Source organism: Lithobates pipiens, unplaced genomic scaffold (genome assembly GCF_037356315.1).
Source record: "Lithobates pipiens isolate NorthernLeopardFrog02 unplaced genomic scaffold, aLitPip1_a1.2 Scaffold_8, whole genome shotgun sequence".
Classification (NCBI taxonomy): Eukaryota; Metazoa; Chordata; class Amphibia; order Anura; family Ranidae; genus Lithobates; species Lithobates pipiens.
Window position 1 is genome coordinate 493,865,592 of NW_027507903.1, and position 18,912 is coordinate 493,884,503.

At 50.4% G+C, this 18,912-nt stretch overlaps 1 protein-coding gene across 1 annotated transcript in view; it reads right to left on the reverse strand.

Moving 5' to 3' along the window:
- Positions 1 to 18,912, reverse strand: part of LOC143960479 (aldo-keto reductase family 1 member C1-like) — a 44,487-nt gene that overhangs the window by 13,897 nt on the left and 11,678 nt on the right. The window contains exons 3-5 of the mRNA XM_077469126.1: positions 14,610 to 14,726; positions 8,794 to 8,871; positions 7,120 to 7,242 (exon numbers count right to left, since the gene is read on the reverse strand). Coding sequence (XP_077325252.1) covers positions 7,120 to 7,242; positions 8,794 to 8,871; positions 14,610 to 14,726 — 318 coding nt within the window. The remainder of the gene's footprint in view (positions 1 to 7,119; positions 7,243 to 8,793; positions 8,872 to 14,609; positions 14,727 to 18,912) is intronic.

Sequence of the window (18,912 nt, forward strand, 5' to 3'; positions counted from 1 at the left end):
TTAGTCGCGGTAAGCCCAATACTCACCTAGGGACGACCGCCTTAAGAAGGCACATGAGCAGCCATCACCGAGCCCAGTGGGAGCAACGGAACACACAAAGCCACACTGCAGGCTCTCACCGTCCAGCCTCGTCTTCTACTTCTCCTTCTCCTCTCTCCTCACAATTGTCCTCCACTCCACCTTCCATCACGCCAAGCTCACATTTTTCTGCAAAAAGGCAGGCTTCCGTGGGCCTAATGTTTGAGCGTAAAAAAATGATGACGCCGGATAACCCTCTTGCCCAACGGTTGGCGGCTGGCTTGTCAGAACTCATAGCCCGCCAACTACTGCCATATAAACTGGTGGACTCGGAGGCCTTTCGCAAATTTGTGGCCATTGGAACACCACAATGGAAGGTCCCAGGAAGGAAGTATTTCTCAGAGAAGGGCATCCCAGAGCTATATGGCCATGTTCAGCGGCAAGTGAATGTATCTCTGGCACACAGTGTCGGTGCCAAGATACATCTGACCACAGACACGTGGTCTAGCAAACACGGGCAGGGAAGGTATATCAGTTTTACTGCCCACTGGGTGAACCTTCTGACGGCCGTCAAGCATGTAACCCGTGGCACCCGTGTAGATTTGGTTTTACCGCCACGGATTGCATGCAGGCCTGACTCTTCTTCTCCTCCTCCTACTCCATCCTCCTCCCTCTCCTCCTCAGCTGCCTCCTCCTTTTCCGCTGCTAGCGTCTCTTCCACTGCACCGCCCAAGCTCCCCAGAACCTATTCCACATGCCAGGTGAGACGTTGCCATGCCGTGCTGCGTCTGTTGTGCCTGGAAGCAAAGAGCCACACTGGCCCGGCACTCCTTTCAGCTTTGCGTTCACAGGCAGATGAGTGGCTAACACCGCTCAATTTGACAGTTGGTAAAGTGGTGTGTGACAACGGTGCCAATCTGCTTAGCGCATTGAAACAGGGCAAAATCACGCACGTGCCGTGCATGGCACACGTCTTAAACTTGGTCGTGCAGCGATTCCTTGTCAAATACCCTGGGGTCCAGGACATCTTGCGGCAGGCAAGGAAAATCTCGGCCCATTTCAGAAGATCTTACACGGCCATGGCTCGCCTTGCTGACATTCAGCGGCGACACCATCTGCCGGTCAGACGTCTTATTTGCGATTGCCCGACGCGATGGAACTCAACCTTCTATATGCTTGATAGGCTGCTCCAGCAGAAACGTGCAGTTAACGTCTACCTGTATGAACTCTGCGAAAGAAACGGTTCTGGGGAGCTGGGTTTTTTTTCACCGCGCCAGTGGCTGCTCATGCGCGACACATGCAGACTTCTGCGGCCATTTGAGGAGATCACCAAACTGGTCAGTCGCAGCCATGGCGCCATCAGTGACATGGTACCTTATGCCTTCTTTCTGGAGCGTGCATTGCGTCGTGTCATTGATCAGGCTGTGGAGGAGCAGGAGCGGGAAGATGAGGAAGTCGCAATGCTGGATGAATTCCCAGGGGGGGCTACTCTATCTGAGACAAGTCAACAACAGGAGTCTGATGAGGAGTCAGAGGAGGATGGTGCCGGGGCGGATGAGCAGGAGCAAGAAGAGCATGCTTTAAACCTTTCTGGGATCCCTGTTGTGCGAGGATGGGGAGAGGAGAATGAAGAGGACGACATTATCCTGGATGATGAGCAGGAGCCAGGCCACCACACCGCTTCCACTTTAGTGCAAATGGGGGCCTTCATGCTCCAGTGTTTTAATAGGGACCCCCGTATAAAAAGCATGAGGGTCAAGGACCAGTACTGGGTGGCAACGTACTTAGACCCCCGGTACAAACACAAAATGGCGGAAATGTTACCGCCGTCGCAGAGGGCTGTCAGAATGCAGCACTTCCAGGCCTTGCTTCGAGAAATGCTGCATTCTGCTTTTGCGTGCGCTGGCAGAGGAGCAATTCCCACTCCCAGAGAAGGATTTGCGGGTACCAATCCAACAGCGCCTGCAAGAAGAGGCCGGTTTGAAGATGTGTTGGTGACTTCGGATATGAGGTCATTCTTTCAGCCGACCCATCGACAGGTGTCATCCGGATCCAGCATCAGGGAACGCCTAGACCGTCAGGTGTCCGACTACATTGGGTTAACGGCCGATGTGGACGCTCTGAGGAGTGATGAACCCCTAGACTACTGGGTGGGCAGGCTTGACCTCTGGCCAGAGCTTGCCCAATTTGCAATCGAACTGTTGGCTTGCCCCTCATCCAGTGTCCTGTCCGAAAGGACGTTCAGCGCAGCAGGGGGGATTGTGACCGATAAGCGTACTCGCCTAGCTCACCACAGTGTTAACTACCTCACATTTCTAAAAATGAATGAGGCATGGATCTCGGAGGAATTCAACACATGTGATCAGTAGACCATGTATATGTCTATAAACAATTTTTGGAATCAAGCACACAGACCTTCTTAATTCATTTGGCTCACTTCCCTGACCCAAAAAAGCACACCGTACTATATGCCCCTACCCTCCTCTTTGAAGAGGTTGAGCGGTGTCATATTTCTACTGGGGCTGCTTATTATGAGGGGTTCCCACCATCCCTGTGCTGTGCTGACTTCCTCCTGGGTGTTCTTATTATGAGGGGCTCCCACCATCCCTGTGCTGTGCTGACTTCCTCCTGGGGGTTCTTATTATGAGGGGATCACACCATCCCTGTGCTGTGCTGACTTCCTCCTGGGGCTGCTTACGGTGCTGCTGTCAGCGCTGTATGTCACGGAGCTGCTGTCAGCGCTGTATGTCACGGAGCTGCTGTCAGCGCTGTATGTCACGGAGCTGCTGTCAGCGCTGTATGTCACGGAGCTGCTGTCAGCGCTGTATGTCACGGAGCTGCTGTCAGCGCTGTATGTCACGGAGCTGCTGTCAGCGCTGTATGTCACGGAGCTGCTGTCAGCGCTGTATGTCACGGAGCTGCTGTCAGCGCTGTATGTCACGGAGCTGCTGTCAGCGCTGTATGTCACGGTGCTGCTGTCAGCGCTGTATGTCACGGAGCTGCTGTCAGCGCTGTATGTCACGGAGCTGCTGTCAGTGCTGTATGTCACGGAGCTGCTGTCAGCGCTGTATGTCACGGAGCTGCTGTCAGCGCTGTATGTCACGGAGCTGCTGTCAGCGCTGTATGTCACGGTGCTGCTGTCAGCGCTGTATGTCACGGAGCTGCTGTCAGCGCTGTATGTCACGGAGCTGCTGTCAGCGCTGTATGTCACGGAGCTGCTGTCAGCGCTGTATGTCACGGAGCTGCTGTCAGCGCTGTATGTCACGGAGCTGCTGTCAGCGCTGTATGTCACGGTGCTGATGTCAGTGCTCTGTATTACGGTGCTGCTGTCAGTGCTCTGTATCTCCTGCACCCTCTTGTTTGCCTACCCTGGTCCCTGACCTTCCCTCTCCTCCATTGCCTTCATTAGCTCCATAGTCCTGAATTGTCAGAACAATTTCCCAAATAAAAAAAAAATGCTTGTAGTTATCGATCCCAAATTCACCTCATACATGTATTATGCTATTGTCCAGGTGGTGGGACTACGTGCTACCCCCTAATAATTACCCCGTGGCCGCAAATTCGACCTAAAGGTTTGCGAAATTCGCCTCCCATTGAAGTCAATGGAGCCCGCGGCGAACGGTCGTTTTCGCGAACGTTTGTGTCCGTTCGCGTTTCGCGTTCGCGAAACGTCCCGTCGGAAGTTCGTCCATCACTACTCAGAGATGCTTGCTGACTCTGAGACGTATCAAAAATTAGACCATGATCCCAATAGACCATGAAATCAACTAGATATCTTCATGAATAAGGGATTTAGTACTGGTGTTCTGTCTAATAAAATATTTTTTAGTGTCTAGCAATTGTCGTATCCCGACGATTTACGCTCTTCCGAAGATACACAAAGACCCTATTCACCCCCAGCAAGACCTATTGTGAACAGTATAGGTGCTGTGGTGTCTAGAATGGGTCAATATTTAAACCACTTTCTTCATAAGAGTGCAATAAGAACTAGATCTTATTTGAAAGACACCAAGAACCTTTTAAACGGGAAAAGATGAGGTACTATTGGACACTACAGATGTATCATCCTTTTATACGATAATACAACATGAGGATGCCCTCTTAGCTTTAAATTGGCCATTGAGCCAACGTGATGATCTACCCCATAATCAAAAAGTTTTTTCTGACAGACACAGATTTTTGTTTATCCCATAACTATTTTTGGTAGGGAAACAATTTTTTTCCCCAACGGAGAGGTGTAGCCATGGGTGCCAAATTCCCAAGCAAGTATTGACCGCTTGAGCGTTTCACCAACACGAATTTGATAATTCAGTTAGGAAAAAAGAGGAGGAATCATTTTGTTTTCCATTTAGATTAACTTTCAGACAGTCCTGGCGATTTAAACTTTTCCCTGCTCACTGCAGCATATTCTTTGGGCAAATATTTGCATCTACGGGTGCTTGGGATGGTTGGACATCCTCCCCTGATTCCTCCTCTTTTTTCCTAACTGAATTATTGCATTCGTGTTGGTGAAATGCTCCTAGCAGTGGTCAGCATCATTGTATGTAAACCTGTTGTAGGTCATGCTGTCTCACATGATTATGTTTCAATTATTATGTACATGTTTGTGATGATATTTATTTTATCACTATAGATCCGACTTACCATTTTGAAAATATTAAGCTCAGTTTAGTCCATGAAAAAGATAAAAACCATGTGTGTTTTTCAAAACGTGTTGGATGATCTCTGGGCTTTGATTCATAGTTGGTCTTTTAATTCTATGTTTTTTATGTACATGTCTTGGTTTTATCCAATGCTTTGTATTGTGTTTTTCACCATGAGTTGTCTATCCATGTAACAATAAATTAAATTATTTTTCTACAATATTTTTTCTGTCTTTGATCCATTCAAAGTCCCACTTTTCTGAGGAAATTGGTCTTACTTAATTTAAATATGGTTATGCGATTGTCACCTGAGACCAGATGACAGCTGCAGTCCATAGGAGTCGGAAGTGCACCGCTAGGTAGTGGACCTTAGGACTGACTGCTGCAGATTTTACCCAGGGATATTCAGGACACAGGTCTACTGGATCACTAACACAGATCCCAGTGGGGGCTAAAGCATAGATTCCCCAGGGCGCGGAGTCTAAGAGCCAGCGGGTGTTCGCCAGAGCCTCCAGTGGTGAGGATGGACTTTCACTGCAGTCTGGCTCCAGGTCGCGGCCCCTAGTGTCTCGCGGCTCACGCTCACAGTAGACTACAGGAGAAGGAAGCAGCAGGCTGAAACAACAAGGATAGTAAAGGGATAAGGCAGAGGTCAGGGCAACTAGCAGACAGGAACAACAGAGTACACGCCAAAGGTTCAGGGTCACAGGCAGGCAGGGATGGTCGGCACATGCCAAAAAGGTCAAGATCACAAGCAGACAGGAATCGCTGAGAAAACGCCAAGGTCAGTAACAAACATAGCGCACACGGCAAGCAGGAAGCCAAACACACAGTGAATACACAATGGTTGATCAGCACCGCTGGCTTGCAGTGCACAGGTTAATATAGGGTTCCCTGATAGGGCCTGGGGTGGAGCCATGCTTAGAGGAGAGGTTATAAAAACCACCAGGTGGAAGTGGCTGGCCTCTTAGTCTGAACACATGAGGAGAGGTAAGCAAACAGAGGAAGATCACTGCATAACCATGACAGCGATTTTATGTATGCAAATTTATTTAGTACATTAAGTTTAACCTATGGATATATTTTTATTAGTATTTTACGGATGCCTCCCAGGTATAAATATGGAATTTAGTAATTTTGATCTGCATTTATTAATCTTTGCATTCATTTGAGAACAGTAATCTGCCGCTGTTATCATTCATATTTATCTAGATGTAATTTGGCCATATCACATGATTTTTCATTAGATGCCTTTTTATTTTATTTTTAACAACTGAATTATCATTTAATAATAGAAAGATTATGTTGCTGAAGCAGTTTTGTGTGATAGAAACCTGGAAACATATATAGACAATGTGCAAACTATTACGGTTGAGCGTGATGCACTGCTCGTCCAAGCGGGGATGGACATCTGTCCCATATGCAGCATTTGTCTCTGTACTGTGCTGGAGTATTGGGAGGAGTTAGCTTCATCCTAATCAGCTGGTGAGTTTGCGTATCCATTCTGTTTAAATTGTGCCAGCTTGCTGTGGAGATCACGCCCGCAGACAAAGTCGGAAGTGACGAAACGCGTAAGTTGCGTGATCTCCACAATATCCGGAACTGACGTTTGCAGGTCACTGACAGGTGGGGAACTAGGAAGCAGCCAAGCGTGGCGGTTTCCATTGACACAGATGTCTTCTCGTTGCTAGCAATTGGTGGCAACGCTATGGTGTGCATTTATGCTTCATACTTTATTATATCTTGTATGTATATTCTGTAAGGGGGTTGTTATATGGCTTCAATAAAACAATTTAAACAGCATTACCCTATGTGAATTATCTTTTCACATGACCCTGGTATATTGGAGCTGTTCATACTCTATAGCAGTGGTCATCAACCCTGTCCTCTGGGCCCACTAACAGGCCAGGTTTTATGTATTACCTTGGGGAGATGCAGACTAGAATACTGCAATCACTGAGCAGCAAATCATATCACCTGTGATGTATTTCAGTTATCTTGCAAACCTGGCCTGTTGGTGAGCCCTGAGGACAGGGTTGATGACCACTGCTCTATAGAATAAAGTTAATCAGTGGATGCCCTTGAGAAGTGGAAACAAAAATATATTCTGGATGCTTGATTTTACCAGACGTATGATGAGTTTAACCCCAAAGGGGAGCGTTTTTATCCACGTGGTGAAAAGCCTGGTGTTTGGTGCATGGATTAATGAACTTTTATCACCTTAAATTTTTTGCTTTACTCACCCGAAATCACTTCATGGGACTGATTTATCTATTTATCTAACGATTGTTATATTTTGTGTACAAGGAATTGTATATAAACATGTCATAGATACTCAGATTGACATAAGCACTGCTATAATGGCTTAAACTTGTATAGTCTTTTTATTGCATCATCTTTTTACATATACAATAGCTTTGTTCCCTAAAGTCTCTCCCCATTTAATCACTATAATTACCTGGTTACAGACAGGTTTATACTTCAGTCCCGGTGCATTGAGGATCAGATCCAGTTGTTTGCAATTAAAGTTAGACATTCCGATTGATCTTACCAGTCCAGCATCTTTACAAGCCTCCAAAGCCTGGAAATCACCAGTTACAAAGTAAAAAAAAAATAAAAATAAAAATCAGATATACATAAAGTGTGATTGAATTTTTTGAATAAAAACAAAATCCTTCCTGGCACCTTAAAGGAACCAAATACTTGCGTAATCAACATAATACAAAATTATTGGTTATAAATATTAGAAATCATTTAGTTTGTGTGTATTTAGAAACAGATTCAACCCTCTTTTTGAACAGTCTACTATGTCAGCACAACCAATATCCGTGGAGCAGTATTACATATTTTTACAGGACATACAGTGCAATAAGAGAACCCTTTCTGCCTGTTTAAGTTAAAGCCTAATCCAGCCAAATGTATTGATTGTGTGACAGTTAGATAACATAGATCACAATTGGGAAACGGGGGCAGAGTGGTGCTACCCCGCACAGGAAGTGCCCAATTACAGACCTTCAGTACAGGACCTTCATATATTACTTTAATGAAAACCTGAAGATTTAAATAAAAAATATTGAATTGACAGCAAAACTTATGTAGCGCCCTGCTCCTGATGGGCAGACACTATTATTTTTTTTCAAATTTCGTTGTCTGAAGCTGTAGTTGGCTCAGACTGGGTTGCACTGGTTCCCACTTGACCGTAGGTATCGCTGTCATCGCCGGTAAGTGTGGAAATGCAGCAGGCTGCATGCATTGAACACTACCTCTTGCTCAGAAATGGCTCAGTGGGAGTGTCTTCCCTGCTGTGCATTCTGGAAGAGGGTATTTAAGGTACCGACGCCATTTTTGATGGTTCTTCTGCAGGGTCCGCTATCCTGACCTCATGGCCCTCCTGACCCTCCTGGCTTGGGGTCTGTGCCACGTGGTTATGCGCCTCAGGGCCAGCTGGCCTGAGGCGGGGCAACTGAGAGGGTAGGTCCACAACAGTCTTGGGGCCTACTGATCCAGGGGTCCTGTGTTGTCTTGCCTGTGGGGAGAAGCCAAGAAAACTGGAGGATCCAGGGGAGGACTTTTTTGGTAGAGGACCGAGCGCAAGGCTGGTGTCTCTGGAGGAGCCTGGAAACCCAGTTAAAGGATGCAACCCGGATCAACAGCCATACAGTATCGCTGGGTCAGCTGAAAGAATCTGGTACTGTATGGTAGTTTTTATAAACTCTCAAGATTTATTAAGTTTAACTGACAAGTCTGTGGCAGGGACTCTGTTGAGCATCTCATCGGCTGCTAGGTCAAGTGAGAGGGGCTTATCTGATGGTTGCTGCATCCAGTCTGTGGAGCTGTTTGTCCTCTGACCGATACCTCTAACCCGCAATTACTAGGTGCATGAACTCCCCTTTATCCTCTGACCCTCTATTGAAGGACTTTTGTGCTTATCTTGAATAAATATTAAAAAAAGGACTAAGTGTGGGATTCAACATCATTCAGGCTATTTTCTAATGGAACCCCTGTGACGGAGAGGCGAGCAGATGAGGTAACGGTAAGCCCAAATAAAACCAGCAGCTCCTTCGGGGGTTAGTGCTACACTTATATGAGGTTTTACTGAGCCCAGAATCAATGACCAAATTTCCCAGTTTACCTTCCAGGTATCCCGGATATCAGTGTTGTGAAAAATAAATTTTCCATTTTCGTCTTTGGGAAATGGATCATCTCCAGGCTGGGAAGAAAGAGGGAGAAGAAAAGACAATGTGGAGAATCAGTCCTCAGTGATACACCCACTGTCAAAGTGGGGCATTTAAAAAAGCAGTGTTATGACCAAACCATCTGCAACCTAAGCCTATCTTATCGTAATCATAATACTGAATTAAAAATATGATTATGTTTCTATAATGTTGAATTCTTAATAAAGTTTCTTTGGATTAAAAAAAAAAATCTGATTCTTGTCTCTTTTTGAGACAAGAAATACAAAAATAAAATTACCAACTAAAGTTCAACTTTAGTGAGCTTAGAACACTGAAAGTTTAGCACTAATTGATATCTATGGATCCTGTGCAATACTTGGATGGTCTTTGTATTACTGAATAAACCTGTCTGTTTCAATCATCAAAAAAAAATCTAGATGAGTGCCTAGTGAACAACCAGTATGAAAATAAGTAGCTGGCTGGTGTTTATAAATATGAAATAATCATGTTCAATATTTCAGAATTATCTAACGACATGGGAAATAATAATTTTTAGTTTTTTATTTAGTCTTATTAAGTATATTAAGACATATATTTTGAATATCACAGAAAATAGTCAGAGCAAAGAAAATTTACTTCTAATTGGGCCCTGCGTTTTAAATGTAATCACTGTCATGCCTGTATAGGGATGATGTGTGAACAGGGGCGGACTGACCATTAGGGCACTCAGGCACTGCCCGGGGGCCCCATGAGAGGCTCCTGGTACTCTGTGTTGATCATGGAGCCCAGTGCTGGAGCTCCGGTAACTGGTCCGACAGGGGCACGCTAGCGTGAGCACTCAGAGTCAGGACACCTTCCCCACATGTGTTGCAGGGTGCCCGGGTTCCCCGCGCAGCGATCGTTCCTCTCTATTACTAACAGCCAACACTGGCATCTCTCCCCACTGAGCCTACACACATCACACAGAAAGAGCTCACAGAGGATCCTCCTCCTTGACTTCGGTGTACACAGACAGGAGGTGGGAGGAGCCGGGGAGGAAAGACATCCACTGCAAGAGCTGTGCTGGTCATCTGTGGTGTGTGTATATAGTTTGTTGATAGGGGAGGGGGACACACTGTGACCATCACAGTAACAAGGAAGGAGGGTGGGGGGGTCAGGATGCACACACTGAGTGGTGATGGTGGGGGTTGCTTTTGGAGAGCAGTGGACTTGTGCTGCAAGGTGGGGTGGTGTGGGGAGATTTCAAATCTGATCCCCCTATTAGGTCAAGTCCTTTACCCAATCCCAATCCAAAAGTATCCCACAGCACATATCCTGTTACACTCCCCAAAACCAAAGAGATGCTGCTTACCTCTTGTCCCAGGGCCCCCCTCTCTGCTGTCACCCAGGACCCCCTCTCTGCTGTCATCCAGGAACCCCTCTCTGCTGCTGTCATCTAGCCCCCCCCTCTCTGCTGTCACCCAGGACCCCCTCTCTGCTGTCATCCCAGGGCCCCCCTCTCTTCTGTCATCCAGCCCCCCCTCTCTGCTGTCATCCCAGGGCCCCCCTATCTGCTGTCATCCCAGGGCCCCCCCTCTCTGCTGTCATCCCAGGGCCCCCCTCTCTGCTGTCATCCCAGGGCCCCCCTCTCTGCTGTCATCCCAGGGCCCCCCTCTCTGCTGTCATCCCAGGGCCCCCCTCTCTGCTGTCATCCCAGGACCCCCCTCTCTGCTGTCATCCCAGGCCCCCCTCTCTGCTGTCATCCCAGGGCCCCCCTCTCTGCTGTCACCCAGGACCCCCCTCTCTGCTGTCACCCAGCCCTCCCCTCTCTGCTGTCATCCAGCCCCCCGCCCTCTGCTGTCATTCCAGGACCCCCCTCTCTGCTGTCATCCCAGGGCCCCCCTCTCTGCTGTCATCCCAGGGCCCCCCTCTCTGCTGTCATCCAGCCCTCCCCTCTCTGCTGTCATCCAGGGCCCCCCCTCTCTGCTGTCATCCAGGCCCCCCCCTCTGCTGTCATCCCAGGACCCCCCTCTCTGCTCTCATTCCACGCCCCCCCACTCTGTTGTCATCCCAGGACCCCTCTCTGCTGTCATCCCAGGGCCCCCCTCTCTGCTGTCATCCCAGGGCCCCCCTCTCTGCTGTCATCCCAGGGCCCCCCTCTCTGCTGCTGTCATCCAGCCCTCCCCTCTCTGCTGTCATCCAGCCTTCCCCTCTCTGCTGTCATCCAGGGCCCCCCCTCTCTGCTGTCATCCCAGGGCCCCCCTCTCTGCTGTCATCCCAGGGCCCCCCTCTCTGCTGCTGTCATCCAGCCCTCCCCTCTCTGCTGTCATCCAGGGCCCCCCCTCTCTGCTGTCATCCAGGCCCCCCCTCTGCTGTCATCCCAGGACCCCCCTCTCTGCTCTCATCCCACACCCCCCCCCCACTCTGTTGTAATCCCAGGACCCCTCTCTGCTGTCATCCCAGGACGCCCCTCTCTGCTGTCATCCCAGGACTCCCCTCTCTGCTGTCATCTGAGGACCCCCCTCTCAGCTGTCATCCGAGGACCCCCCTCTCTGCTGTCATCCGAGGACCCCCCTCTCTGCTGTCATCCGAAGACCCCCCTCTCTGCTGTCATCCCAGGGCCCCCCCTCTCTGCTGTCTTCCCAGGGCCCCCCCTCTCTGCTGTCATCCAGGGCCCCCCCTCTGCTGTCATCCAGGGCCCCCCCTCTCTGCTCTCATCCCAGGACCCCCCCTCTCTGCTCTTATCTCAGGGCTCCCCTCTCTGCTGTCATCCAGCCCCCCTCTACTGTCATCCAGCCCCCCTCCCTGCTGTCATTCCAGGACCCCCCCTCTCTGCTCACATCCCAGCCCCCCTCTCTGCTGTCATCCAGGGCCCCCCCCCTCTCCGCTGTCATCCAGGCCCCCCCTCTGCTGTCATCCCAGGACCCCCCTCTCTGCTCTCATCCCATGCCCCCCCACTCTGTTGTCATCCCAAGACCCCTTTCTGCTGTCATCCCAGGGCCCCCCTCTCTGCTGTCATCCAGCCCCCCCCTCTCTGCTGTCATCCAGGGCCTCCCTCTGCTGTCATCCCAGGACCCCCTCTCTGCTCTCATCCCATGCCCCCCCCACTCTGCTGTCATCCCAGGACCCCTCTCTGCTGTCATCCCAGGACTCCCCTCTCTGCTGTCATCCCAGGACTCCCCTCTCTGCTGTCATCCCAGGACTCCCCTCTCTGCTGTCATCCGAGGACCCCCCTCTCTGCTGTCATCCGAGGACCCCCCTCTCTGCTGTCATCCAGGACCCCCCTCTCTGCTGTCATCCGAGGACCCCCTCTCTGCTGTCATCCGAGGACCCCCCTCTCTGCTGTCATCCAGGACCCCCCTCTCTGCTGTCATCCAGGACCCCCCTCTCTGCTGTCATCCGAGGACCCTCCTCTCTGCTGTCATCCGAAGACCCCCCTCTCTGCTGTCATCCCAGGGCCCCCCCTCTCTTCTGTCCTCCCAGGGCCCCCCCCACTCTGCTGTCATCCCAGGACCCCTCTCTGCTGTCATCCCAGGACTCCCCTCTCTGCTGTCATCCCAGGACTTCCATCTCTGCTGTCATCCGAGGACCCCCCTCTCTGCTGTCATCCGAGGACCCCCCTCTCTGCTGTCATCCGAGGACCCCCCTCTCTGCTGTCATCCGAGGACCCCCCTCTCTGCTGTCATCCCAGGGCCCCCCCTCTCTGCTGTCATCCAGGGGCCCCTTCTCTGCTGTCATCCAGGGCCCCCCCCTCTGCTGTCATCCAGGGCCCCCCCCTGCTGTCATCCAGGGCCCCCCCTCTCTGCTCTCATCCCAGGACCCCCCTTTCTGCTCTTATCCCAAGGGCCCCCTCTCTGCTCTCATCCCAGCCCCCCCCACTCTGCTGTCATCCAGGGCCCCCCCTCTCTGCTCTCATCCCAGGACCCCCCCCCCTCTGCTCTCATCCCAGGACCCCCCTCTCTGCTCTAATCCCAGGACCCCCCTCTCTGCTCTAATCCCAGGACCCCCCTCTCTGCTCTCATCCCAAAATACCCCCTCTATGCTCTCGTCCCAGGACCCCTCTGGGCTCTCATCCCAGGGCCCCCTCTGTGCTCTCATCCCAGGGCCCCCTCTGTGCTTTCGTCCCAGGGCCCCCTCTGTGCTCTCGTCACAGGACCCCCTCTGTGCTCTCGTCACAGGACCCCCTCTGTGCTCTCGTCCCAGGACCCCCTCTGTGCTCTCGTCCCAGGACCCCCTCTGTGCTCTCAACCCAGGACCCCCTCTGTTCTCTCATCCCAGGACCCCCTCTGTGCTCTCATCCCAGGGCCCCTTCTCTGCTGTCATCCCTGGGCCCCCTTTCTGCTCTCATCTCAGAACCACCTCTCTGCTGTCATCCCAGGACCCCCTCTCTGCTTTCATCTCAGGACCCCCTCTCTGCTGTTATCACAGGCCCCCCTCTCTGCTGTCATCCCTGGGCCCCTTTTCTGCTCTCATCTCAGGACCCCCTCTCTGCTGTCATCCCTGGGCCCCCTTTCTTTTGTCATCTCAGGACCCCCTCTCTGCTCTCATCCCATGACCCCCTCTCTGCTCTCATCCCAAAACACCCCCTCTGGGCTCTCGTCCCAGGGCCCCCTCTGTGCTCTCGTCTCAGGGCCCCCTCTGTGCTCTCGTCACAGGACCCCCTCTGTGCTCTCGTCCCAGGACCCCCTCTGTGCTCTCGTCCCAGGACCCCCTCTGTGCTATCAACCCAGGACCCCCTCTGTTCTCTCATCCCAGGACCCCCTCTGTGCTCTCATCCCAGGGCTCCATCTCTGCTGTCATCCCAGGACCCCCTCTCTGCTGTCATCCCTGGGCCCCCTCTCTGCTGTCATCCCTGGACCCCCTTTCTGCTCTCATCTCAGAACCCCCTCTCTGCTGTCATCCCAGGCCCCCCTCTCTGCTGTCATCCCTGGGCCCCCTTTCTGCTCTCATCCCAGGACCCCCTCTCTGCTCTCATCTCAGGACCCTCTCTCTGCTGTTATCACAGGCCCCCCTCTCTGCTGTCATCCCTGGGCCCCTTTTCTGCTCTCATCTCAGGACCCCCTCTTTGCTGTCATCCCTGGGCCCCCTTTCTTTTGTCATCTCAGGACCCCCTCTCTGCTCTCATCCCATGACCCCCTCTCTGCTCTCATCCCAGGGGCCCATCTCTGTCCTTATCTCAGGAGTCCATTTACATTCACAGTTTGGGGGGTGGTAAAACCTCATAGTCGAGCCCTCTTTTTTTTCTCACCCCCAACCACACCCCCTTTAACTGTAGTGGCCAGGGGTTTACACATGTTGCATTTGCAGCAGGGATTATACACCCTGTCACACTTATCCGGTGTAGTGCCTGCCAAGCGTAACCCATTCAAGTGAATGGGGCTGCTCTGCAAAAGGCCGTGCAACCTTGTGCAGTACAGCGAAAAAAAGGGTTAAGATTTGTATTGCCTCCTCATCACCTGCTTTAACCGCTTGGATCCCACACTAGCATGCTGCAACTTCGTGCATTGCACAAAGTTGCAAGGTGTTTGCAGAGTGGCCCTATTTACTTGAATGGATCACAATCACCCACCAAAAGCAACAGGAGGTATAATTCCTGCTGCAGCATGTGTACATCCTTAGCTGCAGCCACTGTAGCTAAAGGGGGATGGGATGAACGTATGTAATGTGGGCACAGTGCAATAAGCAGGTGGTGTTTTGTGTGGCTTGCATATGGACAGGGACACAGGGGGCCCCATGATCTCCTATTGCCCGGGGGCCCCATAAGTTGTCAGTCCGCCCCTGTGTGTGAACATACCTTAAATTCCACAGGGGTGTGGATTAGGAACAGATCCATGTAATCTAGTCCGAGATCCTTTAGAGAGCTCTCCAGAGCTGGACGGACCCTTTCTGGGGCATGATTATTACTCCACAGCTTGAAATTAAAAGTAAACAAAAATTATTTGGTTAACAAAAGTGATATGAGGTTGTATAAAAGACCTGTAGCAAATACTGTCCCCTGCCAGAATTTCTGTGTAGAAGCAGCAGTCTCTCTGCAAAGGTAATACACATCCCTGCCAAGGCTAAGTCACGGCTAGAGTTCTCCAACCAGAGGAAGCATGAGCTTTGTTAATTGCAGAGTGACAGTGTAGCTCAGACTCAGGAGGAGTTTTGTTGAACCTCTGTAAAGAAACTACTGCTTTCACACAGAGAGCAAGAGTCATCCTCTTCATCTCTACTCAGGATGTGGGTGCTTTCTAAAAAAAAAACAACAGAAAGACTTTGAACATCTTCCAGTTTGAAACACCTATGAAGCACCTAAGAAGCATTTAGCTCATTTAAACTGAAAGTTTACTTAACCTCCCTGGCGATATGATTATTTTGGATTTTAGGTGCTAAAAGCAGTACCATTATTTTGCATGAAAATTTGGCATTTTATATTGTAGTCCTGTAATTCTTAGGAATAACTCTCTTAAATCTGTCCAAACCAGAGTCTAGCAGACATCCTGGGTATGATAAAGTTTGAAAAATGAAATCATAAATCATAAATTATAATATAATAAATAACTATAAATAATTGTACCAAATAATAATATAACAATAATAAAAATTATTCAATAATGTAATCAAATCAAAAACACTGAAATTTGCTCAGTTGCAGAATAGTCACTGTCATTACTTTTCAGTATTTGATGACGGATCTCCCCACAAATCGCTATCGCTCAATTCTGCGAATGATTACAATTTATTATCGCTGTTTTCTAGCTGGTCTAAAACCATTTTTGATGTAAAATGACAGTTTGGTTGCTATGGACAATCTCCAGTTTCCAGGCATAAAGAACAGATTTTATTATATAAAACTGCATGCAGGGCACTGGGCAGACCACTAGGGACAAAGGGGATGTGACATAATTACATACAGCAATGTAATCTGTAAGATTACATTATACTGTATGTATAGTGAGTGTTTCACTTTTTGAATTTGGCGCCGATCTCCGCCCCGTGCGTCGCAACGCTCGCAGGGCACGGAGATCGGCTCTGTGATAGATCGAGCGAGACACGGCTCGCTCGTACAGCGGGGAGACAACACTGGATCCGAGGGAGAAGGTAAGTAAACCTCCTCCTGGATCCAGCGATGCAGTCCCGAGTCTGGCTCGGGGTTACCGCTCTAGGAATAAAAATTCCACCTCGAGCCAGACTCGGGAATACCGTCAGGGGGGTTAAGCTATAAAAATCAAATTGTGGGTTCCTATGGAAAGATGGTGTTCCATACAATCACACAGTCAAAGTCATATATAGCTAACAGGGATGAGCTTTATGTTTGATTCGAACATTGGCTGTTCACCAGTTCCCCCGAACAGAGAACAATTTTGCATGTTCGCAGCAAATTCGAAAGCCGCGGAATACCCTTTAAAAGTCTATGGGAGAAATCAAAAGTGCTAATTTTAAAGGCTTATATGCATGGTATTGTCATAAAAAGTGTTTGGGGACCTGGGTCCTGCCCCAGGGGACATGTATCAATGCAAAAATAAGTTTTAAAAACAGCAGTTTTTTCGGGAGCAGTGATTTTAATGATGCTTAAAGTGAAACAATAAAAGTGTAATATTCCTTTAAATTTTTTACCTGGGGGGGTGTCTATAGTATGCCTGTAAAGGGGCGCATGTTTCCCGTGTTTAGGACAGTCTGACAAAAAAATGACATTTCTAAAGGAAAAAAAGTCATTTAAAACTGCTCGCGGCTATAATGAATTGTCGGTCCGCAATACGCATAAAAGTTCATTGATAAAACGGCATTGGGATTTCCCCACAGGGGACCCCCAAACCGAAATTTAAAAAAAATGCGTAGGGGTCCCCCTAAATTCCATACCAGGCCCTTCAGGTCTGTTATGGATTTTAAGGGGAGCCTCGCACCAATTTTTTATTATTTTTTAAACGGCGTGGGGTCCCCCCAAAGATCCATACCCTACCTTTATCCGAGCATGCAACCTGGCAGGCTGCAGGAAATAAGGGGGGGCGAGAGAGCACCCCCCCTCAACCGTACCAGGCCACATGCCCTCAACATTGGGAAGCCCCAAAGCACCTTATCCCCATGTTGATGGGGAGAAGGGCCTCATCCTTGCAACCTTTGCCTGGTGTTTGGGGGGGTCTGCGGGCAGGGGGCTTATTAGAATCTGGAAGCCCCCTTTCACAAGGGGACCCCCAGATCCTGCCCCCGTGTGAATTGGTAATGGGGCACAAAAGTACCCCTACAATTTCACAAAAATAGTGATAAAAAGGTTAAAAAACACCCCCCCCCCGTGTCACCACCATACCTGCTTTCCCCCCTCCCCATGTCACCACCATATCTGCACTCCCCTCACCCCATGTCACTACCATACCTGCTTCCCCCTCCCCCCGTGTCACCACCATACCTGCTTCCCCCCTCCCCCGTGTCACCACCATACTTGCTTCCCCCTCCCCCGTGTCACCACCATACCTGCTTTTCCCTCCCCCATGTCACCACCATACCTGCTTCCTCCCTCCCCTGTGTCACCACCATACCTGCTTCCTCCTCTCCTTGTGTCACCACCATACCCTCATTCCCCCTCCCCTTCCATGTCACCACCATAACCTGCCACCCCCCATATCACCACCATACCTGCAGCCCCCTCCCTCCATATCACCACCATACCTGCCCCCCCATGTCACCACCATACCTGCACCCCCTCCCCCCATGTCAACACCATGCCTGCATCCCACTCCCCCCATGTCTGAACCCCCTCCCCCAAGTCACCGCCATACCTGCACCCCCCCAGCCTAGTCACCACCATGCCTACACCCCCTCCGGTCTAGTCACCACCATACTTGCTCCCCCTCCGGCCTAGTCACCACCATGCCTGCACCCCCCAGGTCACCATCATGCCTGCACTCCCAAATCACCACCATGCCTCCACCCATCCCCAAGTCAGCCTGTAACACCCCAAGTCACCACGCCTCCATCCACACACCTCTCCCCCCTTGTCACCACTCTTGAGGAGATGTAGCTAGACTGCAGCCAACATTCTGCTGGGGGCACTGATTTGAGGCACTCTGCTGGGGACACCTGATGTAAGAGGCACTCTGCTGGGGACACTTGATGTAAGAGGCCCTCCGCCGAGGACACCTGATGTAAGAGGCACTCCATTGGGGACACCTGATGTAAGAGGTACTTGTCCTGGGAACACCTGATGTAAGAGGTACTTGTCCTGGGGACACCTGATGTAAGAGGTACTTGTCCTGGGGACACCTGATGTAAGAGTAACTCCACTGGGGACACCTGATATAAGAGGCACTCTGCTGGGGACACCAGATGTAAGAGGCACTCCGCTGGGGACACCAGATGTAAGAGGCATTCCGCTGGGGACACCTGATGTAAGAGGTAGTTGTCCTGCGGACACCTGATGTAAGAGGCAATTTGCTGGGGACACCTGATGTAAGAGGCACTTCGCTGGGGACACCTGATGTAAGAGGCACTCTGCTGGGGACACCTGATGTAAGAGGCACTCTGCTGAGGAAACCTGATGTAAGAGGCACTCCACTGGGAATGCCTGATGGAAGCAGGCACTCTGTAAGGACGGACTCTGCTGGGGGCACCTGATGTAAGGATGGACTCTGCTGGGGGCACCTAATGGCATCTGATGGCAGGCGACGTGGCAGGTGACACTCTCAGGGCTCCCACTGATTCTGCATTATGGTGAGTTGAATGATTTCATTTTATATCACAATGTAATAATAGAAATAATGCGCTTCAATCATCCTGACACCATAACAACCATGTGCGGGATGATTGAAGCGCTAACAGGTGTTTGGAGTATCTTTATCTGCTGATTGTTAAACTCTGGAATACACATTGCTATTGTGGTGTAGGATCTGGGGCTGCTGTCCCTCCATCCCTCTTCCTCTACCCCCCTTTCCCTCTCCATCCCTCATTCATCTTACACTCCAACCACACCCCATTTGAGCCACGTCCATTTAAGCCATGCCCTCTGTTTTGCGTAAACCACACCCATCTTTGGCGCACACGCTTTGCGCGCCGCACTTTTTCTTTTCCCTATGCCCCACCCATTAATTATAGTGTGCCTCCACCTACAGCAAAAAAAAGTC